This window comes from Ictidomys tridecemlineatus, chromosome 5, assembly GCF_052094955.1.
Source record: "Ictidomys tridecemlineatus isolate mIctTri1 chromosome 5, mIctTri1.hap1, whole genome shotgun sequence".
Lineage (NCBI taxonomy): Eukaryota > Metazoa > Chordata > Mammalia > Rodentia > Sciuridae > Ictidomys > Ictidomys tridecemlineatus.
Window position 1 is genome coordinate 17,419,402 of NC_135481.1, and position 23,720 is coordinate 17,443,121.

The 23,720-nt window shown below is 36.3% G+C and overlaps 1 protein-coding gene across 1 annotated transcript; it reads right to left on the bottom strand.

The window, feature by feature from the left end:
- Positions 1-1,369: 1,369 nt before the first annotated feature.
- Positions 1,370-23,408, bottom strand: Rab11a (RAB11A, member RAS oncogene family). Its single transcript, XM_005316713.5, has 5 exons — positions 23,216-23,408; positions 15,655-15,850; positions 14,610-14,803; positions 13,378-13,458; positions 1,370-3,110 (listed from the first exon to the last, which is right to left on the bottom strand). The coding sequence occupies exons 1-5, from the start codon at positions 23,253-23,255 to the stop codon at positions 2,971-2,973; spliced, it is 651 nt and encodes a 216-aa protein (XP_005316770.1). The 5' UTR covers positions 23,256-23,408; the 3' UTR covers positions 1,370-2,970.
- Between the last annotated feature and the right edge of the window lie 312 nt (positions 23,409-23,720).

The window sequence follows — 23,720 nt, forward strand, 5'->3', positions numbered from 1 at the left end:
GTATGATACCAACACCAAGAAAAATCAGCTCTCTTCTCTTTAGCACTCGTGTAACAGGTCCCTGACTATTCTAACCCATTAAATGATGTGGTGGATGGGGGTCCCTTCACTGTCTTAGTTCATTTTTTCACACAGTGAATGGAAGTCCTATACAATCCTAAATGAAATTCACATTTTGTTTTGAATTTTTTTCAAGCTTATGGTATGTGTGAGACATCAGATAAGCCATTTTCATTTTTCTCCTGTTAAAATAATAAAAAAAATGTAAAGCTCTATAAATTGAAACTAAACAGGTTGGAGTAAGTTCTTAATTACACACCTAGCCTTTAGGTGCTTTGTCTTAGTGTTGGTAGCAAATATCTAAACAGTACAGATTTTTCTTTAGGGTAGATGAAAGAGTGTATCACAATAGCTCAAACCAAAGAAAGTGTTTGTATTTTGTAAATACAAGTCAGCAAAGACAAAAATTAAGATGTTCATTTTCAAAAAAATCAAAGAAATGCACAATCCAAACTTTTACAAAGTCTAACTTTTCTGCAGAACTCTTCACTTTAGTTTATGGCAAAAGTCACTAGGTAGCACCTCTTCTTAGAATTACAATTTAGCATTTTCAACAAAATGATAACCTCCCCTTGCATAGAGACAACTACTATTAGAAATCACAGATAGCACTTGAGAACAATGACATACAAATTTAAATCAAGGTATAATATCTAACTGACTTCAGGAGACTATAACAGTTTAAAAATATTAAAAGTTAAAATAATAGAAAAGCAAGGTCAAGCAGCAACATATTTCTAAACTGCTTTGTCATAATATTTTAAAATGTTATGTTTCTTACCTGTCACAATTTGTCAAATAATGTTTAGACTATTAATAATCAGATTACACAATGAAGATACTTGTCGAAATGCAATCAAAGTCATGTTCTAATATATCTAATGTTTCTTGGATCTTCAAGATTCAACCATGACTAAGCAACATATAAGTCTACACTCAGTTAAAATTCAAAGTTACTTTATTCATTTTCAATTCACTATCTAGTTCCTCACATTTTTCCTTTAAAAAAAAAAAAAGTAAAAATTTACCATCACTTCTGAAGAAAACAAAGATGGAGCCTTTATCCTGTACTAGGTGACACTGTTACATATGAAGCACAGAGACTCTTCCCTAATGTTTCTGGGAATACTTTTGCCAAGACAGGCATATTGATCTACAGGACTAAAATCAAACCTCAGCTCACCAACTGATACCCCCAATTCAATGTAACTCGGTAATCCAAGGACCTATGTTCTTACTTATTGAAAATCAAGTATTCCATGCTGAACCCAAAGCACTCAAATGAAAAATGTAATCTGACAACATAAGGAACAGTCCCCCTATAACTGTTTATTAGAATGAGAATATATTCCAAATCAATAACTAAAAAAAAAAAAAATCAAGTTACAGAGCATGCATAAAATACAAAGTAGCAATTTACAAACAGACAGTAGTATCTTTATAACCAATACACTAAAATAATAAAATGGCTACAGAAGAGAACCAAAAATGACTGACTACAGCAATGCCTTCCGTGTGCTCCACACATCATGAGCACCGCAAAAGACAGAAAATTAACTATGAAACATAGCAATCTATGCAAGGCCCCACATATATATTTTTTCAGATATCCCATCATCCTGAATAGTATCACTGCAGTTGACAAGTTTCAGAAAACTGCAGAGTAAGTGCTTAATATTATCCACAAGGAAGTAAAACTAAATATTAGTGTGCACATTTCTGAATGAGAAACTATTTAGTTGCTCCATTGATTTCAATAATGTAGTGGAAAAAATTATTTTAGGTCTCTACAATGCCTAAATGCATTCTATTTGAACTCAAGGTACTATTTCATTTTACATACTAAAAGAATACATGCCTTTAAATGATACCACTTGAGCATAAATTACCTCCCTCTGTATTCTTTAGACACTAAAACCAAAGATTTAACTGGACTGTATTCCATTATACATTGTAAAATTCAAAGATAAGCATTGTTAAAATAATTTCCCATGCCTGTTGGTGGATATGGTGATAAAACTAGGTTGCATTCCGCTCACTGGAAGGTTTTAAAACAAAATTAACACTTCAAAATTTGACACGTCCAGCATTAAACCTGTTATTGCCTAAGCAATAAAATGCCACATAATCTACTCTGGGAAATGAGATCAGTTAAATGGTTTGGGCTGATCACTGAAACAGAGGCACCTCAGTCTTTCTAGTTTCCAGCCTGCCAGGCAGCACTATTTAACTTACAGCTACATAACTGTACCCCTAACCAAACCATAACAGTCTTTTGTATTTATTAAGATAATTCTGGTCCAGAAAAAAGTGCCCCCCACTCCAATCAATTTTGATGCTTACAAAAAAATTTAAAATAAAGTTTACTAAACTACATAAACCTATTAAGGCATTTTAGAATTGACTTACAGAATATTGGAAAACTTTCAAACTCTCAAAATCTTGCTATGTTTACAGGGCAATTCTTAGATTTGTCAAAATACACACTGCATTGAGAGAAGAGTGTATTACTTATAACCTGCTCTGTGGCATAATAGCTTATTTCTAGGGTCTTCTTAGTTTGATTTGATCAAGACCAATAGGTCCAAGCATCAAGTGATCAAGTTCTATTGTGTCCTACAGTGACAGGCTTCCATGATGAAAAGTAAACAATAATTGAGGAATTCAAACATTCAGTTTATTAAACTAAGGCTACTGAAGCCATAGCATGGGAAAAAAAAAAGCTGCAGTCATTCGGGGCAAAGTGGATGATTTTATAAAGCTAAAATCAAAAGATTTAGGACATGGAAAAATTCATAAGTATGAGGAAGTAATGAAACACAGAGGTGACCACAAGAATTACAAATATATTTAAATCTCAGACCTGGGAAATGGACTATACACAGCCTTCTAGGGGAGAAGAAAAACGCCTTAGATATTCTGACAGCACTGCACCTTTGGCTTGTTTTCAGTGGTTGGTGGAACATGAATAGGAACCACATTGTTGCTTGGAGACATGTCATTTTCACGTCTGTCTGACATTTGCTTCTGAGAAACAATACGGTATATCTCTGATTGAAGAGAAAAACCAAGAATACTTATTATAAATAAACCATAAAGAGTTGGTATAAAAGATAACAGATAAAATAAAGAACAGAGAACATATAAATTCAAAGTTTTATTTTCAAACAGCCACTGATTAGAATCAACCCATTACTGTAAAAAGAGAAACAAAGGCTTTTCCATTTCAGAGGAGAAGGTTCATCAGTCAATCAAACATAACTTGGTTTAAAAAGCATTACACAATTTTTAGGCATAGGTTTGGATTAAATCATAAGAGTACTTTCAATCTACTTTTACCAAAAGAAGCCTACAAACATTGACATTGTGTAAATAAATAAACAAATCTGTATTACCAGACATATCAGGTATCTTCCTAGGCTGTGTAGAGAAGAGCAAAACTTCATAAACATGGTAAAAGAAAAAGACTCTTGGAAGAGAAGTAGGAATACTAGCGACCTCCTAAACTAAAGTTAAATTGTAATTAAATAATATTCCAAAGAGGCAACTTAAGATTTTATATGCACTCTATTTTACTTTTATGACACTTATCAAGACTAATTGTTTAGTGTTTGCTTCCTTCACTAAACGTTAAATTTATAAGAACTAAAACTGTATCTGTGAGGCAGATTCACTGAGCAGGCATTCACTGCTGTATCTCTAGTACACAGCATATAGCAGATGGTTGAAAAATAAAAAACTGCATGAATAAATGTAATTATACTTCTCCACAGTGGTATCTGTATTTAATACATTTTATTTGGTCTTACTTTGACTAGATTATAAATTTCTTAAGAACACAGAATATATCTTATTTATCTTTGTTGTCCCAATGCTCCTTCCAAATAAATACCTTCAAAATGTAAAGAAATTTTAAAAATGGAACAAATTTGACATGATAAACCTCCTAATAAGATGTACTAGGAAGTACATATGTATGCCTCTACAGAAACTCAAGTATTTTTGCCAAAAATGGGTAAAATGAATTTAGCCATGAGGAAACAAATAAATTCAGATTAGATGAGAATAATGTTCTATATCTGTACTGCCCAATGGGGTAGACACTACCATGTAAGTTAAATAAAATTTATATACCAATTTCTCACCCATGAGCCATATTTCAAATGTTTAGTATCAACCTATGGCTAGGGTCAATTCTACTTGATACCCCAGATATAAAACAATTCCGTCAATGTAATATGTGATTTTTTTTTAGTAGATTTTGGATTTTCCCAGTACCTCTCCTTATCCTTCCTCCTTACTTCCTTTCTCCAATCTCCTTCCTCAGCTCTACTGAGGAAGCTCCTTTTATTTTCATGAGGTCCTTATTAAAATTGGAGAGCATCGTTCTGAGTCTGGCTTATTCCACTCAAAATGATGCTCTCCAGTTCCATCCATTTTGTTCCAAATGACATGATTTCATTCTTTATGGCTGAATAAAACACCATTGTGTACATATACCACATTTTCTTTATCCATTCATCTGTTGATGGACACTGAGGTTGGTTCTATAACTTGGCTGTTGTAAACTGTGCTGCTCTACATGGGCATGCATGTATCACTTAGGATGCTTTCTTGTAGAAAAATATCAAGAAATGATATAATTGGGTCATATGGTATTTCCATTCCTAGTCCTTGAGGAATCTTCAGAATGATTTCCACAGTGGTTATACTAACTTACAATCTCACCAACAATGTGTAAGTATTCCTTTTCCTCACATCTTCGCCAGCAGAATGACATGAAATCTCAGTACAGTTTTTTTTGTTTACTTTTTTTTTAATGTGGTGCTGAGGATCGAACCCAGTACCTCACACGTGCAAGGCAAGCACTCTACCAGTGAGCCACAACCCCAGCCCCTCAGTATAGTTTTGAATTGCATTTCCCTGAATGCTAAAGATGTTGAACTTTTTTTTTTTCAAATTTTTTTTTGTAGTTGTAGATGTACAGAATACCTTTATTTTATTTGTTTATTTTTATGTGGTGCTAAGGATCAAACCCAATGCCTCACCCATGCTAGGCAAATACTCTGCCACTGAGCCACAGCCCTAGCCCCTTTTTTCTTTTTTTTTAAACCTTAACTCAGTGCCTCACACATGCTAGGCAAGCCTGAGCCACAACCCTGGCCCTGAATATTTTTTTCATATATTTGTTGGTCATTTAAATTTCTTCTTTTGAGGCCGGGCACAGTAGCACAAGCCTGTAATCCCAGTGGCTCTGGAGGCTTGAGACAGGAGGATCAGGAATTCAAAGCCAGCCTCAGCAATGGCTGTTTAGTTGTTTTAAGGAGAGAAAATGCTCAAGTATCTAGTACCAAAGTGCCATAATATTTTCAAATTACTTTCCAAAAACTGAAAGTAGGGGAAATATATACATGCATTAAGAGAGAAACCAAATGTGGCAACAATTGATAAATCCAGATGATTATGGGTAGTCACTATATTATCTCTGTAATATTTGAAGATTTTTAAATTATAAAAGATATAAAGGGCTAGGATTGTGGCTCAGCGGTAGTACGCTCGCCTAGCCCAGGCGGGATCCGGATTCAATTCTCAACACCACATAAAAATAAAGGCATTGTGTTGTGTCCATCTACACCTTAAAAATAAATATTACAAAAAAAAGATATGAAGTAAAAGTATATCTGCAAAATGATTTAAGAACATATCAACAAACTGTAATGTATGAATATCATTTGGAACCTAATTCAAACAATAATAAAAAATTTTGAGTCAAAAAATTTTAATATTGTTTGAATAATAGATGATAATAAGGAATTATTGCCAATTTTTAATGTTTTGTTGTTGTTGTTGTTGTTGTTGTTATGAGTTTAAGACCTAATCTTTTAGACACATATCCTAAATTAGTTAGGCACAAAATGATGTAATATCTGGGATTTGTTTGAAAATAATGGAGGAGGGAACAGGTGGAAGAAAGACTATGGCAAGCTGACAGTTGTTGATGGCTATCTGGGAGTTAAGATACTTTTCCATTTTCAATAGTTTAGAAAATTTCCATAAGAAAAGTTAAAGAAAAAGGAAAGTATTAATTGAATTACTACATTTTTTTTCAAATTAAGAAAGAGGGCTGAAGATATAGCTCAGGTGATAGAGTGCTTGCCTTGCTGCACAAGGCCCTGTACCACAAAAATCAATCCCCAGCATCACCAAAAAAAAAAAAAATTAAGAACGAATTCCTCAAAGATTAACAATAGCAAACTGTCATCAAATCAATGCATAAACTAATAAGAGCACTGACAACTGCACAGAATGTACGTTTTCTTATGCTTTTTTTGGTGGGGTTGGTTAAAATTAAAGTCTGAGGGTGACAGTAGTTTAAATTTGAAGAAGTATTTGAGGAAAAAACTAGATTACAATAAAGACAAGCTGCTGATTAAAGATAAGAGGGAAAAAAAACCATAAAGGATACTGAGTCTTCATTCTTATACTTTTTCTTGACAAGAAGAGATGGGATGGGAGGGTGTCAAAGGTAAAGAAAAGGATTTACCCTTCAATAATTCAATCGAGGCTAGTGAATAAAGATAATCATCAGCTTGTGATTAAACCATACCATTTATTCTTTTTTTTTTAATTTATTTTTTAGTTGTAGTCAGACACAATACCTTCATTTATTCTTTATGTTTTCTCTTTAATGCCAAACTACACAAGTCTTTTTTTTTCCCCAAGGGCAAATAATTAAATACATGACTCTTATATAAGTTTTAACTTATTTTCAAGCTGTTTTGAAAAAATTAGGAGAACAAAAACAAAAATAAAATGCAGGTTCTTACTTAAAAGGGCAAATATAAATAATACCAAAGACAGGCAAAGGGAGACTTCTCAGAGAACACAGAGAAGTAAATAATTGAAGAGATCTCATTACAAAGCAAGAAATTTGAGCAGTGTTGTGTAACTGTCTGCAAGTACTACATACTTTTAAAAATGGATTAGTGCTGCATTTACTCCAGCAACTAGAAAGATATACACCAATAAAAATACCAAAAAGCAATTTAAAACATTTGGAAATGTTGATCAGAAAATAAAGAAAATTTTTTTCTTTCAAGAATAATCAGTTCTAAGAGGCTCTACAAGTAATTAAGTCTCTCCCAGCTAGGTGTGTCATTTTTTTTAAAAAAAAGAAGACTGACAAGAAAATAGGGAGGGCTGGGGTTATGGCTCAGCAGTAAGCATTCGCCTAGCACGTGCAAACCCCTGGGTTCAATCCTCAGCATCACATAAAAATAAATAAATAAAGTAAAGGTATTCTATCCAACTACAACTAAAAAAATAACAAATAACTATTTTAAAAAAGTAAATAGGAAGCAGGTACTTACTAGCTGGTATCTGATTAGAGAAGGTTATTTCAGTAGGAGAAAGAGGATGTGACTAGTAACTTGCTAAAACAAAAAGCAAGTACTATATTTCCCCCTTTCAAGGGCACGTTCTCATTTAGAACCAAATGAACATTTAAACTAATTCCTGTGCAGTCCCTTTTCAAAATGTATAAAAGTTAGTAAGAAAAGGAATCCTACTTTATCATTCTATCAGGATCTCCTGTAGAAGATCCAAGTTAAAGTAAAATATTAATATAAAATAGCTTTAAATATAACAAGGTAAAGCTAAATAAAAAAGACACATACTTATTTCTACTCTACTGAAAGTGTGGATTAAGTGTTAGTAATTCTAAGGAAGTAAATGCAACTATTCCAAATTAGGTGACGAGAGTTAAAATTCTTGAGACATGGGGCTGGGGTTCTGGCTCAGTGTTGGAGTGCTTGCCTACCATGCGTGAGGCACTGGGTTCAATTCTCAGCACCACATAATAAATAAGACAGTGTGTCCAACTACAACTAAAAAATAAATTAAAAAAAAAAATCTCTTGACAATCTTCAAATATGTGAAAACAGAAACCTGCATTATTCTACTACAGTCTAGGTAGAGCTTTTAATTTGTTAGAGCTCTTCAAATTCATTGCTCACTACATAAGCTACTTGAAGGTCAAAAAAAAAAATACCACTCAATCTGACATATTTAATATGTTTTTTTAAAGGGCTACCCCATGCCAAGAACAAACAAACTACTATACCTAATTAAAATATTCTTACTACTCTAATATCTGAAAACTTTAGTCTCTTTTTTAAAAGGCCAATATGCTAAATGAATTAAAATTCTTTCAGTCACAGAATAAAGAATTTGTCTTTAGCTGGACACGGTGGCGCACATCTATAATCCCAGCAGCTCCAGAGGCTAATGCAGGAGGATATGAGAGTTCAAAGCCAGCCTTAGCAACTTACAAAGATCCTAAACAACTTGGAGAGACCTCTAAATAAAATACGAAAAGGAATGGGGCTGTGGCTCAGTGGTTAAGTGCCCCTGGGTTCAATCCCTGGTACAAAAAAAAAAAAAGAAAAGAAAAGAAATTACAACATCTGTAACAATTAAGATAAACCAATTACCACAAGACTTTGCACTGAGAACAAGTCTGTGGCATTCCTGCTGAGACTGTATAATAAGAATTTAATGTCTTCATGAAGAAACATAGGACAAGCCCAAAATGAGAAACAGTACAAAATAACAGGCTTGTACCTTCAAAAACTCAATGTTTAAAAAAAAAAAAGAAAGAAAGAAAGCTGGGTGCAGTAGCGCATCCTGTCATCCCTGTGGCTCAGGAGGATGAGGCAGGAAGATCAAGAGTTTAAAACCAGCCTCAGCAAAAGCGAAGTGCTAAGCAATTCAGTGAGACCCTGTCTCTAAATAAAATACAAAATAGGGCTGCAGATGTAGCCAATGGTTGAGGGCCCCTGAGTTCAATCTCCAGTACCCGGCCCCAGAAAAAGAAATCTGAAGGAACTGGTTCAGAAAACTGAAGAGATAAACCACCTGAATGAAATGCATGACCTGATCTCAAACTTTCTTTTGCTAGTAAGAAAATTATTAAGAACAGCTGGCAAAATCAGAATTAGATCTATAGCTGCTGATGTAACACTATTCCGTCTGTTTTGATCACTGTACTATAGTTATGAAAATAAAAAGTCCTTGTTTTTTAGAAAATACATACAGAAAAATACTTAGGAATAAGAGGCAGTATGTCTGCCACTTACTCAGATGTGGCGCAGGTTTTGAGACAGGGTCGCACTAATCTGCACTAAATTACTAAGGCTGGCCTTGAACTTGCAATCCTCCAGCCTCAGCCACTCAAATCAATGAGATTACAGGCAGCCCCACCATGTGTAAGCAGAGCTTTAAAGTAAAAGAGACAAAAGGCAGGAAATGTACTATGTGGATTTAGTTAGCCTGTGCTACACATGGCTTAGAAGGGGGCAATATCTGCTCTCAATTTCTTTGGCATATATCAGATGGGGGGAGGTTTGCTGCCCTTTAGCTTCCATTCTCAGCATAAGAAAGCTGTTCTTATGGGGGGTGGGGAATTCAATCTGTTTCAATTTGATAAATAAATATGGGTGAAGGGTTATTTACAAATTCTTTGTACTACTACTACAAACTTTTGTTGAGTTTGAAATTGTCAAAATGCAAAGTTAGAAGAAAAAATAAGAGTATGAAAAACATGGTTAGAAATTATTCTTAGTGAGCTTGAGGAACAAAAACAAAGCTGCACTGAAATACAGATTCTGAGCAATCTACTAGGCTAATTCATGTACCATCTATCTCTAAAACAATGCCACCAATAAAATCATCCTGAAGGCTGTGTATGGTGGCATATACCTGTAATACCAGTGACTCACTCAGGAGGCTGAGTTAGGATGGCAAATTTGAGGCAGCCTAGGCAACTTAGAAGACCCTGTCTCAAAAATCTCAAAATAAAAATAAAAAGGGCTAGGCATATAGCTGAGTGGTAGTGCTCCCTGGGATTCATCCATATATTTCACAATGATTCCATAAGATGATTTTTTTTTTGGTGGTACAAGTGGTAGTGCTCCCTGGGTTTCATCACTCGTACCACCAAGAAAAAAATCATCTTATGGAATCATTGTGAAATGCATGGATGTCAAGAATATCACAAATGCCACAGTCTATTCTAAAACAAACACTACAATTAACTCTTTTTTTTAATTTTAATATTTATTTTTTAGTTTTCGGCGGACGCAACATCTTTGTTTGTATGTGGTGCTGAGGATTGAACCAGGGCCACACGCATGCCAGGCGAGCGCACTACCGCTTGAGCCACATCCCCAGCCCTACAACTAACTCTTAATAACACAGATATACTTTCCAATACAAGATAATTCTGCATCTTAAAAATTAAAAAGCCAGCTGGGCGCAGTGGAGCACGCCTGTAATCCCAGAGGCTCGGGAGGCTGAGACAGGAGGACTGCAAGTTCAAAGCCAGCCTCAGCAAAAGTGAGGCACTAGGTAACTCAGTGAGATTCTGTCTCTAAATAAAATACAAAATAGGGCTGGGGAGATGGTTCAGTGGTTAAGCATCCCCGAGTTCAAACCCTAGTACAAAAGAAATAAAATTAAAAAGCTACTATTTTATTATTCCAACAATATCAAAATAAAACAAATTAGGGCTGGGGTTGTGGCTCAATGGTAGAGCGCTTGCCTAGCACATGTAAGGCACTGGGTTTGATCCTCAGCACCACTTAAAAATAAATAAATAAAGATACTGTGTCCATGTACAACTAAAAAAGTATTTCTTAAAAAATTTTAAAAATAAAAAATTCTTCCTTAATGTTAAAGGTATAATTAATTGTAATGAGATTACTATTCTCTTTCCTGTTTTGTCCACTCTCACAGGAATACAAAAGGAAGAAAAGTTTAGAACAAACATCCTAACACATGCAACACAACACAGAGGTCTGCTGCCATATGCAGTGATCTTTGATCCCGGGGATCAACATTCAAAATTATGCAGGAAGCTGAGGAAACAGTAAATGTAAAGTAGAAAAGTAATAGTAAAACTAAAATCTTTGCTTTCAAACGACATTTAGCAGTAACAAAAAAGTTTGATCTAGGAGCTGGGGTTGTAGCTCAGTGATACATCGCTTGCCTAGCACGTGTGGGTTTGATCCTCAGCACCACATACAAATAAATAAATGAAAAATAAAGTTATTGTGTCCATCTACAACTAAAAAAAATTTTTTTTTAAACAGTTTAATCTAGAGGGCTGGAGTTGTGGCTCAGTGGCAGAGCGCTTGCCTAGCATCTGTGAGGCACTGGGTTTGATTCTCAGCACCACATATCAATAAAAAAAAAAAAAGGTCCATTGACAATTTAAAAAAAATTTTTAAAAAAAGTAACAATCTAGGGAAAATTTTAAGAAAATAGCTAGATGATCATCTTTAAGGACAAAACAGCTTAATTTAAGTATTCATCACTGCTAATTAAGTTTTATGTCTGAGGGGGTCACAAGTTTGAGGTTAAAACGATACATACAACAATGAACTCCAGATGGAAAAAAGAACTGGCTTCATCTTCACTTAGTACCAGAACAAACTGCTAGAAATTGAGATTGGAATAAATGAGCTAGAATTACAGTAGAGGAGATTTAATAGGACATAAAAAATATCGTAACAATGAGGACTGCCTAAAAGGTTTTCTCAAGTGAGGTTTTCAGAGGCATGAAGAGACTCAGACCTCTAAAGAGATTTAATTCACAAGTGTTTAAACACTGTGAATCCGAGGACAAGAGGGCTCAGTGACTTGAATTACACAGGAGCAACTAAAAAGTAAAAACCTTCAAACTCCTGAGTCTCAATGTAGTACTCTATATGTTGACTCAATAAAATCTACACAAGGGGTTATAAAGAAAATAAGCAGAACTTGCAGACATACTGCATATTTAGTCAAACATCACTTTGTTTGGTACAATCTGCAGTGAAACTTGACACACACAAGATTCTAAAGAAAAGTACTGTGTTCCCAAACTGTTTATCCAACTCTAGCACTAGTTGTTTAGTAACTGTATTCTTCAGATAACAGGACAATTCTAATAAAATAGGTATGTAAATCACTAATGTTTATTTTATGTTCAAGAAATTTCTTTTTTGCCATGCTTTACTTACTATTTACTACTAATTTATCAAATATTCAGGGATAGCTAAGTATTTTATAGGCCCTAATTATACTCATTTTCACAGTATAGAGCAGACATCTTAGTGACAGAACACTATTTTCTGTGGGTTACAGAGACAAAGAAAAAAAATAAGTAGAAATATGAGAATCAAGTTAGACCACATCAAATCGTATCTCAAGGTTTTAAAAACATAAGCCCTCTCTCAAAAAGAAAGTATTACCTCCCCAAAACATATTTGAATTTTACAGATGAACAAATTAAGGACTTGTTAAGGGTTAAGAAACTTGCCTAAGATTACAGAGCTAATAAAAAGCTAAAGAGTCAGGACTACCATAAGGCTTTCTTGTCCATGCTCTTAATTCCTAGAATTTTTTTACAGTAAAATAAGAGAATACTTTAAAAACTGGTGCTGCCTACAAAGTCTAAATTAACCTGTTACATCATAATGGGAAACTAGTATTAAGAATTCTACATACAGACTTTTCAGAAAAATGCCACATAAGACTGCATTCCATATTAAAGACTATAACTCATGAGTTCTTAAAAGTAATACACAATCTAAAACTACTTAAAAGCAACCCATCAAAGTACTTATAAAAGATTAAAACTATATTTGATGGTAATTTGGTCAAATAAAAAGTTAGGTAAATATGAGTCAGCACAAAAAAAAGTCTTTTGGGAGACTGACCTGGTCATCCACATTCTAAAACAGCATGAACTTTGTCCTTTCCCATTATTTGTTTAAACTTTTCTATATGGATCACTGGCTGACTTTATCTACAAGTAACATCTTGCTGCTATAATATATCATGGGAAAAATTTACCCTTGTTTTTTTCACTTAGATTTTTAAAAATAATTCCCCCTAGCCTTTTCTTTTCCTAGCCTAATTTCAAAAGGGCATTTATATCTTTCCATAGCCAAGATCTGAATATATACCTTGTAAAAGTACATTTGAACCTAACCTGTGATTTTGACCATGAAGTATAAAATACATGACCTAAACATATGGAAGTGAACGACTATTTTCAAAGTATTTTTCCCACTATAAACCAGATGAATTAGGATGACTGAAGTGCTTGCAACAAGCAAGGGTTCTACCTAATTTTATACTCTATAAACTACTCTTTCTGGTAGCTCTCAAATGATGTTCCCAGATGGTATAATATATAGTTTCCTGATTAATTAATTTAAATTCCCTTCCTAAAACTTCCAATCCCACTGATAAAACATGAAAATATCTTACCTGTTAGAATTGTCTGAAAAGCAGCTTCTACATTTGTGGAGTCTAGAGCAGATGTCTCGATGAATGACAAACCATTCTTTTCTGCAGAGACACACAAAAACTTCAGTCTTGTTAAGTTTCGGGGTTGTTTTGGTTTTTTGCAGTGCTAAGGATCAAACTTGCAGCCTCACAATGCAAGGGCTAAGACAAGTACTCTACCACTGAGCAGTATCTTCAGTCTAAGATCTGATTCCAGTAAGAAGTCAACAATCTTTCTTCTCAACCCCCATCTCCATGGTGCTGGAGGATCTAACACAGGGTCTTGCACATACTAAGTAGTCACTCTTAACAATGAGATTACCCTGGCCTTCAAAAAAGGAAATAACTCCTTAGACCTCCCCAACTTCTGGACTGTTAAGGGCACCATTAAATTTACACTTTTGTAGATTAAAAATAACAGTGAGAAATTTCATTCAGATTTTTTTTTTAAATAAGATAGGGTCTTGCTATTTTTCCCAGGCTGTTCTTGAACTCCTCCCAAGTGGCTGAGACTATAGAACCCTAGAACCCACTACCATACCTGGTTAATGGGTTCTTAATTAAAATAAATAACTTGCTGTATCTAAATACTACCACTAGCAACGAATGATACTACTGAAATATAGTAAAACTCATCAAACACTCAGCTATTTCATCCTTCACTATCCTCCCTATCAACTACACAGCTGTGCTATCACTAAGAATTCTGTAACTGTATTATTTGAAATAAAGCTGCTTCTTGCCTACTACACTAAAATATGTTAAAGTATTACAATATAATAACTAGTGCAAGGTCATGACATTTACTAGCCAAGAATGCACAATGTTGCCTTCAAGTAATTGCCCCTACCGAAATGTCCACACCAGAACTCAGGTAAGAGACAAAAAAGTTATAGCTAAGCAGTGGAATCCCCCTAATGGTCCCTAACACTCCCTAGGAATTTAGACCCAGAATCAGCACAATGAACTTTTAAAACAGTTAATTCTTGCTGACTGTTCTTTTTTCGGTACCAGGGATTGAACCTAGGGGTATTTAACCATTGAGCCACATCTCCAGCCCTTGCCCAGCCTGACCATTATTATCTTTCTGAAACTATTAAGATCTATTACCATCACTGGAAGTATATCAAAACTGCAAAACATTAACAGTAAGAAATACTGAATCACTGTAATATCATGGAATTCTGTAATATCATGGAATTCATATTACTAACCTGCAAAAGCTCTTGCTTCATCTGTAGGAACTGCCCTGAGATGACGTAAATCACTCTTATTGCCCACAAGCATGATAACAATGTTACTGTCAGCATGATCTCTCAGTTCTTTCAGCCATCGCTCTACATTTTCATATGTGAGATGTTTAGCAATGTCATAAACTAATAAGGCACCTACAGCTCCACGATAGTACCTGAAAACAGAAACATACATTTAACTATCAAAAAAACAAACACAGATAAAAGTGAACATCAGGAAGAACTCAAGATATGGATCATATATTTTTTTTAAAACCATACTTATAATTTCTACAAATTCCTAATATTGGAATTCTTAAAAGAAAACAGTATAACAGTCCCTTTTATATGCAATATCACTTTAAACAGTTATCTGCAGTCAACCATAAACCAAAAATATTAGACAAAAATTCTAGAAATAAACAATTTATGAGCTACAAATCAGTGCCATTGTGAGTAGCATGATGAGCTCCTACTCCATCCAGGCCAGGACATGATTTATTTCTTTCCTGAGTGTATCCTTATGGCATAAACTACCCACCTGTTAGTCACTTAGAACTCCTCACAGTTATCAGATCAGCTGTCATAGTATCACAGTGCTTGTGTTCAATAACCCTTATTTAATAATGACTTCAGGGCTGGGGTTGTGGCTCAGTGGTAGAGCACTTGCCTAGCACATATGAGGCACTGGGTTTGATCCTCAGCACCACATAAAAATAAAGAAATAAAATAAAGGTATTGTGTCCATTTACAACTAAAAAAATATTTTAAAAAATGACTTCAAAAGCAAAAGTAGTGATGCTGGCAATTCAGATACCTCAAAGAAAAAGCCATAAAGTGTTTCTTCTATTAAATGAGAAAAAAAAAAAAGAGGATTTAATACTATGTATGATTTTAGGGATCTACTGGGGGTCTTAGAATATACCCAAGGTTAATGAAGGACTATTCTACCTTTTCCAATATCAAAAGTCAGCTAATTCACAAGATGCCAACCTATTTCAAAGAACTCGAAAAACATGAAACTTACGCTGATGTTATAGCTCGGTATCGCTCTTGCCCTGCTGTGTCCCAAATCTGTGCCTTTATTGTTTTTCCATCAACCTGGATGCTTCTTGTTGCAAACTCTACTCCAATAGTGCTTTTGCTTTCCAGATTAAACTCATTTCGAGTAAATCGAGATAGGAGATTACTCTTTCCAACACCAGAATCACCAATAAGGACAACTAAAAAAGAAGAAATTAACGTCAGATTAATGAGGCAAAAACAGAGTATCTTCACAATTTCAACAGAATGCAATTTGGCTTCAGAGTAAATAAAGCAAAAAAAAAAGATAGGGTATTTGAATTTTAAAGAGGGATGGGAACAAGGTACTGAATAGCCCATGCTCTTGACCTATGTCCTACCAAGTGATAAAACCAGTCTATTCTCTTTAACCTATTTCTACCTGCAAAAATACAGTATACTGTCTTAAAAAGAGTACTCACCCACCCCTCTTTTTTTTTTTTTTTTTTTTTTTTTTGAGGTGAAGGAACAATGCTAGGAATCAAACCCAGGGCCTCACAAATGCTAGGCAAGCACTCTACCAAAAACCTATGCATCTAGCCCTGAAAAACACAATTTTAATCATAGGTACACTAATCAATTACTACCAATGCTATATCAACATGATATTAAAATACACCAGAACCAGGTATACTGGTGCACACCTGTAATCCTAGCTGCTGAGGAGGCTGAGGCAGGAGGATGGCGAGTTCAAAGCCAGCTTTAGCAATGGTGAGGCGCTGAGCAACTCAGTGAGACCCTGTCTCTAAATAAAATACAAAATAGGGCTGGAGATGTGGCTCAGTGGTCAAGTGCCATAAGTTCCATCCCCAGTACAAAAAAAAAAAAAAGCATCAGAAATGAAAAAAAAAAGGCATCTGAATTTTAAAAAGGGATGGGAGCAGGGAGCTGAATAAAATGATGTTGGTGGATGAAGAAGAGAATGAATACATTCCACTTAACTTCATCAAAGATCAAATATGATGGTAAAAATACTTCCACAAGATGAAACATTTTAAATATGAGACATCAGGTTTACAAACTTTGCTGTTCAGATCACAGAAATTACAATGACCTTTACTCATAGAAACCACAATGACCTTAATAGCTGAATTTATCAGACTGACACAAAGCTAAAGAATAACACTCCTGCACCCCCCCTCCACAAATAAAAGCCTCACCTCCCTAAGGATAAACAGAGACCTAAGCCAGGTGTGGTAACACACACCTGTAAAGCCAGTGGCTCAGGAGGCTGAGGCTGGAAGACCACAAGTTCAAAGCCAGCCTTAACAACTTACTGAGGTACAGAAAAACTCGGTGAGATCCTGTCTCCAGTAAAAATAGAAAAAAAGGGCTGGGGATGTGGCTCAGGGTTAAGTGCCCCTGGTTCAATCCCCCCGCTCCAAAACACAAACAAACAAACAGAGGCCCTAGGAAGTTAACTAATAACTGAGATACTGTGAGTCAAAACCAAAGCAAGAAGGACACATACTTTTACTAATGACTTCATGAATTTTTTTTAAATGGGCTTTGATTAGATGAATTTATTTCCTGTGATTTCTGTAAGAGGCAGTTTTATTTACTAATGTTTTCACCTAAGGAATAACATACTTTTAAGAATTTCAAAAACAATGGGAGCAAACACACCAATAATCCCTGGCTATTCTGCTACTCTGGATACTGAGGCAGGAGGACTGCAAGTTAGATGCCAACAACTTAGTAAGACCCTGTCTCAAAACAAAAAATAAAAGGAGAATAGGTGTAGCTACGTGGTGGAGCACTTGCCTAGTATGAACAACTCCCTGGGTTTAATCACCAGCAAAAAAAAAAAAGAAGAAAGAAAAAAAGAAAAAGCCTAAGGATGTTGCTTAGCGGTCAGGGCACCACTTGGTTGAATCCCCAATAAGGAGGAAAAAAGTTTTAAAGCATTTCCGATGTGAATTAGAGACCAAAATGAGTTCATCAGTTTACAAAATATGAGGTAGATACCATTTTTTCCTTTGTAAAAATTGTTATTGGCGTTTCAGGAAGCACTGCATTTATTCTTACTGTTGATCACTAATGTTTCTTACCATCTAAACTAGCTGATGAATTTAAACACCAGGATTATAAAGTCCCACATACAAGAATAAGGCCAAGGAATCAGACCAGGCCTTTCTCAGGAGACTGGGATTTGGTCATACAGGTGGAAAGGGAGGTTAAAAACATGTATGATCTCATTACACTCTGGTCAGAGGAAAAAGAGTCCATTATGTATTCATTTCTTGTAACAGAATCTAACATAAGCTGGCCTCTGAACAATCTTGGACAGAGGACATTATCAAATGCATCTGTTTCTGGCTTCCCCTATCAGCCGATTCAGCAAGAAATCATCCAGGCAGCAGTGACTCCACGTAGCACAAAGAATAGTTATTTCTAACTATACAGTCAAGTACAGGATGTCAAAGGTGCTGTGGCAAACACAGATATATTATTACATGCTTTTATTTGGATATGAGGGAAGAAGATGGCAAGGTCATGAAAACAATGTACAAAAATAATGCCCTTTAAATTTTATAGGATGATCAGCTGATAGGTTAGTTCCCAAGACCTACCATTCTAGTTACAAAGTCAAATCCCAGTTTCAATAATAGTCTAAACCTATTAATAGAATACAATCACTGAAGCTTAATACAAGAGGCTAGATATTCTGCTGAAGAAATTTTTAAATCAATTCTAGCCCTACCTGAGCAGTATAAAACACTAGTTTGAGGTGTGAACAGCTAAAGGAAAAAACAAAAGATTAGAACACTTCTACTTTATAGGCATTTCATATCAATCAGTAATTCATGAGTCAGTCATGTGAACAAGACATCTAGAATGACATCACCTTTAGAAAATTAGAATTCATGTTTTGGGTTCTTCCCTTTTGACCTCCACTTTTAACTAGATTAAGTTCATTATTTCACCAACCTCAAATCCTTATGCTGCCATAGAGACAGTGAGGGAAATTTTTTCCCCTCAATGTAACGAATTAATTTTTATATATATATATATATATATATTTTTTTTTTTAATATTTATTTTTTAGTTTTCGGCGGACACAACATCTTTGTTTGTATGTGGTGCTGAGGATCGAACCCGGGCCGCACGCATGCCAGGCAAGCGCGCTACTGCTTGAGCCACATCTTCAGCCCCAGTAACCAATTAATTTTAATATCATAAAGAAGTTACATTCATCTGAAAATAACTCAAAATCCACGAATGCTTTATATAATATATAATAATTATCTCAACTAGACTGGGCAAATTTGACAGAATTAAGACTAGCAACTTGTTAAAGGATATCTTAAATGACAACAGAAGACATGGTTTTATAAGAATAGTCTTGCCAAAAAGATGCTGAGGAAAGCTGCTTGTATTCAGCTACCAAATGAGAAATCAAACAGGTAGGGTTATATTTAGGTTCACTAATAAGTAAATAGAAAGATGAAAGCAACGTAAGAGAATTAACTGGCTATGATGAGTTAAAAAACAAAACTTCATAGACCTTCCTTAATTGACTCAAATTTAAATAATTATGATTAAGGCAGTTTTTTTCATTTAGATGACAATATTTAATTACTTCTTTATTTCTGGGGGTTTAACCCAGAGCCTTGTGCATAAGCTCTACCACTGGGCTACACCCCCAATTCCTTGGTTGCTTTTTAAAAATATGATAAACTGAATGATTATTCTATTATTCAAGAAAAGAATTTGCAATAACTTTTCTCTGTTGTCTATGACTAGTATCTTAGTACTTCCCTTTAAACATTTTACAATTATAAGCCATCTATATGGCACACATGTAGTAAATAACAAGGTAAATAACAGAATCTAAACATTAAATGACAGAAACTAAACATTTTTGAAATTCCAAAATAATCTGACAGTATTTATCTTCAGTTGGTTAGCCCTATCCTCTGAAATTTAACATTATCTCTAATACCTAATACTAAATTTGTTTATATACAAAACTCAAAGATCAGACTGCTAAATACAATAAAGCAGAATACACATAGTAATTATCCATTATTTAATAAAAATTTCCCACCTCTTCAATCACTTAGTTTCATACTTTCTCCAGTAAACTAATTTACTGAACTAAAATTTAATCCAATACATCACATATAGCACATCAGCTGTAGATGTTATCAACTGAAAGAGTAACTGATCATTTTCACACTGGTTTTCATAAACTTGAAGATATTCTAATTTCTAAACTATATTAATAGTCTAATCTCATCAAAAGTCTTTAAAATACATTCAGTAAGGCAGAAGTCTAGCAAGTTTTTCCAGATTCAGCAGAAACCAAGTTGCTCAACCAAAAGTTGTGAAAGAAAAACTACCAAGATGTACAACAGCGATGTTCCTATGATCATTCGTACAGTCAGCTGATGGTTAATGAAAATGCCCTAAATAACCATCTACCTTCCCAGTGATATTCAGAATATGTGACTTCAAATGGATTGCTTCTTCCACAATATATGTAAACACAAACTATGACTGATGTTCACTTCACCTGTGTCTCATAAAAAAACTTATTCCTGGGCTGGGGCTAAGGCTCAGTGGTAAAACACTTGCCTAGCATGTGTGAGGCACTGGGTTGGATTCTCAGCTCCACATATAAATAAATGAATAAAATAAAGGTTCATTAAATCTAAAAAAATTTTTTTAAAAAATCTTATTCTGCCTAGTCCCAAACATACACATCCCAAAAGTCTCACTGTAGAGCTTGTACAGATATATGTACATTAATTTATTCAAAACAAATACATAATTTAGAATAACTGTCCCTTTCTCCCCACATTATATTACCCTTACACCATTCCACCACACATTTATAAAAATATCTCTTTATTTTCAACTGATTAGTTATAAACTATAACTCCAGTTCTATCAACTATTAAGTATGCTACAGTAAGCCTTCTTCCAAGTAGATATAGCTGCAGTTCATCTTATCAAATAAATCTCTACAAAATAAAATCAATTTAAAATGATTCTTGCTTTGTTTTAAAATAATTATATAAATAAAAAATTGGCTAAGTAATCAACAATGAGGTTTAAAAAAAAAGTGACTCATATCCTGTAGGAGTTTATAAAAAGTGGAAATTCTTCTCAGCAGAATTTTTAAACACCCTACCTTAGACAGCAAAATGTTCAACAAAATGAAAAAATAACACATAAAAACATAAAATGCTTTAGAAATTCCCTAGTTTTGTTTCTTCACTAATATGTAAATGCTCTTATAATATACAAAGATTTAAGAAAAACTAAAAAAAAGTCAGTCACTTCTTTCATCTTATTACCATTTACTGAGTTCAGGAGCTAAAATTTTATTGTCTTGTTTATTCCTCACAACACTTCTGAGAAACAGGTATTACGGTATTTCCTTTTTATAGATGAGGAACTGAGGCTCAAAAAAGAAAAAAACTAATTTTCCCAAGGTCACAAAGCAAATGTTAACTCTGTCAGGATTTTAAACCAGGTGTGATTTCAAAGCTCTATTTTCTCATTGTTAGAAGGATGGTTTAACACCAAAACTAAATTAAAATTCCATAAGCCAATCCAGGAAAATTATCATTCTTGGGAGGAGGGGCTTTCTATAACCGATGTAGTTCCCAAACAAGAGAAATACCTTGATAGTCTATCTTGTTCAAAATTACTTCAGAGGAAGCTACCTGCCCACTGCTATTATACAGTATTTTAAAAAACAAACCTCCTTTTAATGACTAAACCCCAAAGTCTTCAGGGACTCAAGTAATTTCATGTCACTTCAGATGCTTTCAGCAAACAGTGTGCAAATACTCCATGTGTCCTTTTTGTAGTTGTAAAATTAAATACTCTTGTCTGAAAATTACCTTCCAATATGAAGAAAAGGGTGATAAGGAAGATACTCACCCTATATAATAGAATATACTTCTCAGAGGAGTAAGTATATATCATCAGCTAGTATAAAAAATTTGCAAAGTATTGGTAAAGCAAAGAAATGTTTCCTGCTTTGTTTAGTCAATCATTCTTAGCACCCAATGGCAAAGTCAGGAAAAGTCATCATGCTGAACATTCTTTTTAAACTCCACCCTCCACAGTAAAGCTTTAATAGCAATGGCTTCTTCCCCCCCTGGTAATGATCTTTGTTCAGCACACTACTGATTGCTGCCCTTCTAGTTCAGCAGCAGAAAAAGACTATCAAAGTGAGAGCCCATTCACTGAACAAAAAAGGCATTCACTGTAGTCTTTTCTCAGTGAAAGCTGTATCTTTTATCTTTGTTGATTGAAAAAAAAAATTATTTGGATTCTTTTCAGACTCAACTCATCGGCACTGCTTTCTACCCACTCCCCATCCTCCAATATCTGTCCACGGGCACTATATGTTTCCCTACCTTATAATAAATATAAATTTAACCAAAAAGAGTACACAAATACCACCCACCACCCACCCCACCTCCCACCGTTTGGGAAAGGTATACGGCCAACTAGGGCTCTTCCCTTCCTGTTGGATCCTCCCAGTGTTGCAGCAGGAAGCAACCAGTCCATAGTGATAAGCAAGCTAGTATTTGGGCAGGGCACAACCTTTCCTGTTCAGGAACTGGGCCTTCAGGTCTGGCAAGGATACAGCCACCACCCATCCGCAACCCTTTCTCGCGAACGAAGTGAAGATTTATCCCGGGCTAGCTGCAGCTGGGTAAAGACAGCAGGAGGAAAAAAGGCTAGGTGGGAAGTCCTATCAGCCTGTCGGGTCACTGCGACAAGTGCGCTCGTGGGTGATGGACAACCCCTCCTGCCCTCCTATCCACCACCCGGGTCGTACCGGAGAAGACATAGGAGCTTTAAACACAATTTGAGGAGGGCAGGCAGAGAGAGAGGGGTGCCTATCAGCTGGGAACCAGGGAACAGTACCAGAAGGTTACTGACCGCGAGAACAGCGAGGCGGGTAGGGGTGGGGGTGGGGGACCTCGGCCCGCTCAGATTTTATGAGGACTGGCCCTGGGACAGGAGAATCTAGCAAAGAGGGGCGGCCAGCCGAGGGAGGGGCGATGAGGAGACGCAGAGGAAAGGCTCACTCTCAGGGAAAGGGGGGGCAGATTAAAAAAAGACCTGTAGTGGGAGTCCGCGGCCAAGGATAAGCCCAGAGGAAAGAAGGGCCGGTCGGAGGGGATGTGAGTCGGGGAAAGAGCATCCAGAAAGGGAGGGGGCGCTAAGCTCGAAACCAGAGATGGTGGGAGGGGCGGCGGAGCCCCAGAACCCAGGGAAGGAATTACACGATTTAGGAGAAAGCAGTCCGCCGTGAGAAGGACACGGTGAGGGGCTCTCAGGCTACGGAGGCCTACGGGGCCCGCTAGGAGACAAATGTGTGATCGGACCCACCGTCTGAGGGGAGGAGAGGCGATAACCAGGGGACCGCAGGACGAAGGGCTGACTGAGGCAGGCCCATTTCAGTGCAGGGGCGGCCCGCACGCGGGTCCCCCGGGAGTGTCCCGGGCCCCCGCACGGGACTTGGTAGACAGTGCGAGAGCCGACGGCCTCACCTTTGAAGAGGTAGTCGTACTCGTCGTCGCGGGTGCCCATTGCGCGGCCGAGGAGCGAAGGGGCGGGAGCAGCAGTGGTATCGGTGGGACCAGGGGGCGTCGCTGCAGGGGTAACCCGAGCGCCGAGCTTCAGCTGCCGGACCCGGTGAAGAGTCCCTCCCTGCCGCTGCGCCACTTCCGGCAAGCCCCAGCCCCTAAGGGGAAGTACTTCCGGGGAGGTGGCGTCGTGCCCCGCCCCTGATCCGCGAAGGGTGGAGTGTGGGAGTTCCTCTTCGCGTAGCGTCGGTCTTTAAATATTCTCACCTCTGAAGGAAGCTCATGTAGGAAACTTGAGTCTTAAGTTCACTGTTGACCACAGTCCTGGTGGCCCCTCGCTCATTCTTGTGCCACCATGCTGGGAAGCGGCGTACTGAAAGCGCGTGAGCCTCCTTTCGGTGGTGGGTTTGTGGATGGGGGCGGGGTTCTCTAAGGATTAGGCAGCTGAAGGCGGCTACACACGCGTGGC

Excerpts from the sequence above, each read along its gene's own strand:
- Rab11a (XM_005316713.5), bottom strand. The coding sequence starts at position 23,255 with ATGGGCACCCGCGACGACGAGTACGACTACCTCTTCAAAG. Across the intron at positions 15,851-23,215 it reads GTACGACTACCTCTTCAAAG|TTGTCCTTATTGGTGATTCT; the intron begins GTGAGGCCGTCG and ends CTTCTTTTTTAG. Across the intron at positions 13,459-14,609 it reads TGAAGCAAGAGCTTTTGCAG|AAAAGAATGGTTTGTCATTC; the intron begins GTTAGTAATATG and ends GTGTCTCTGCAG.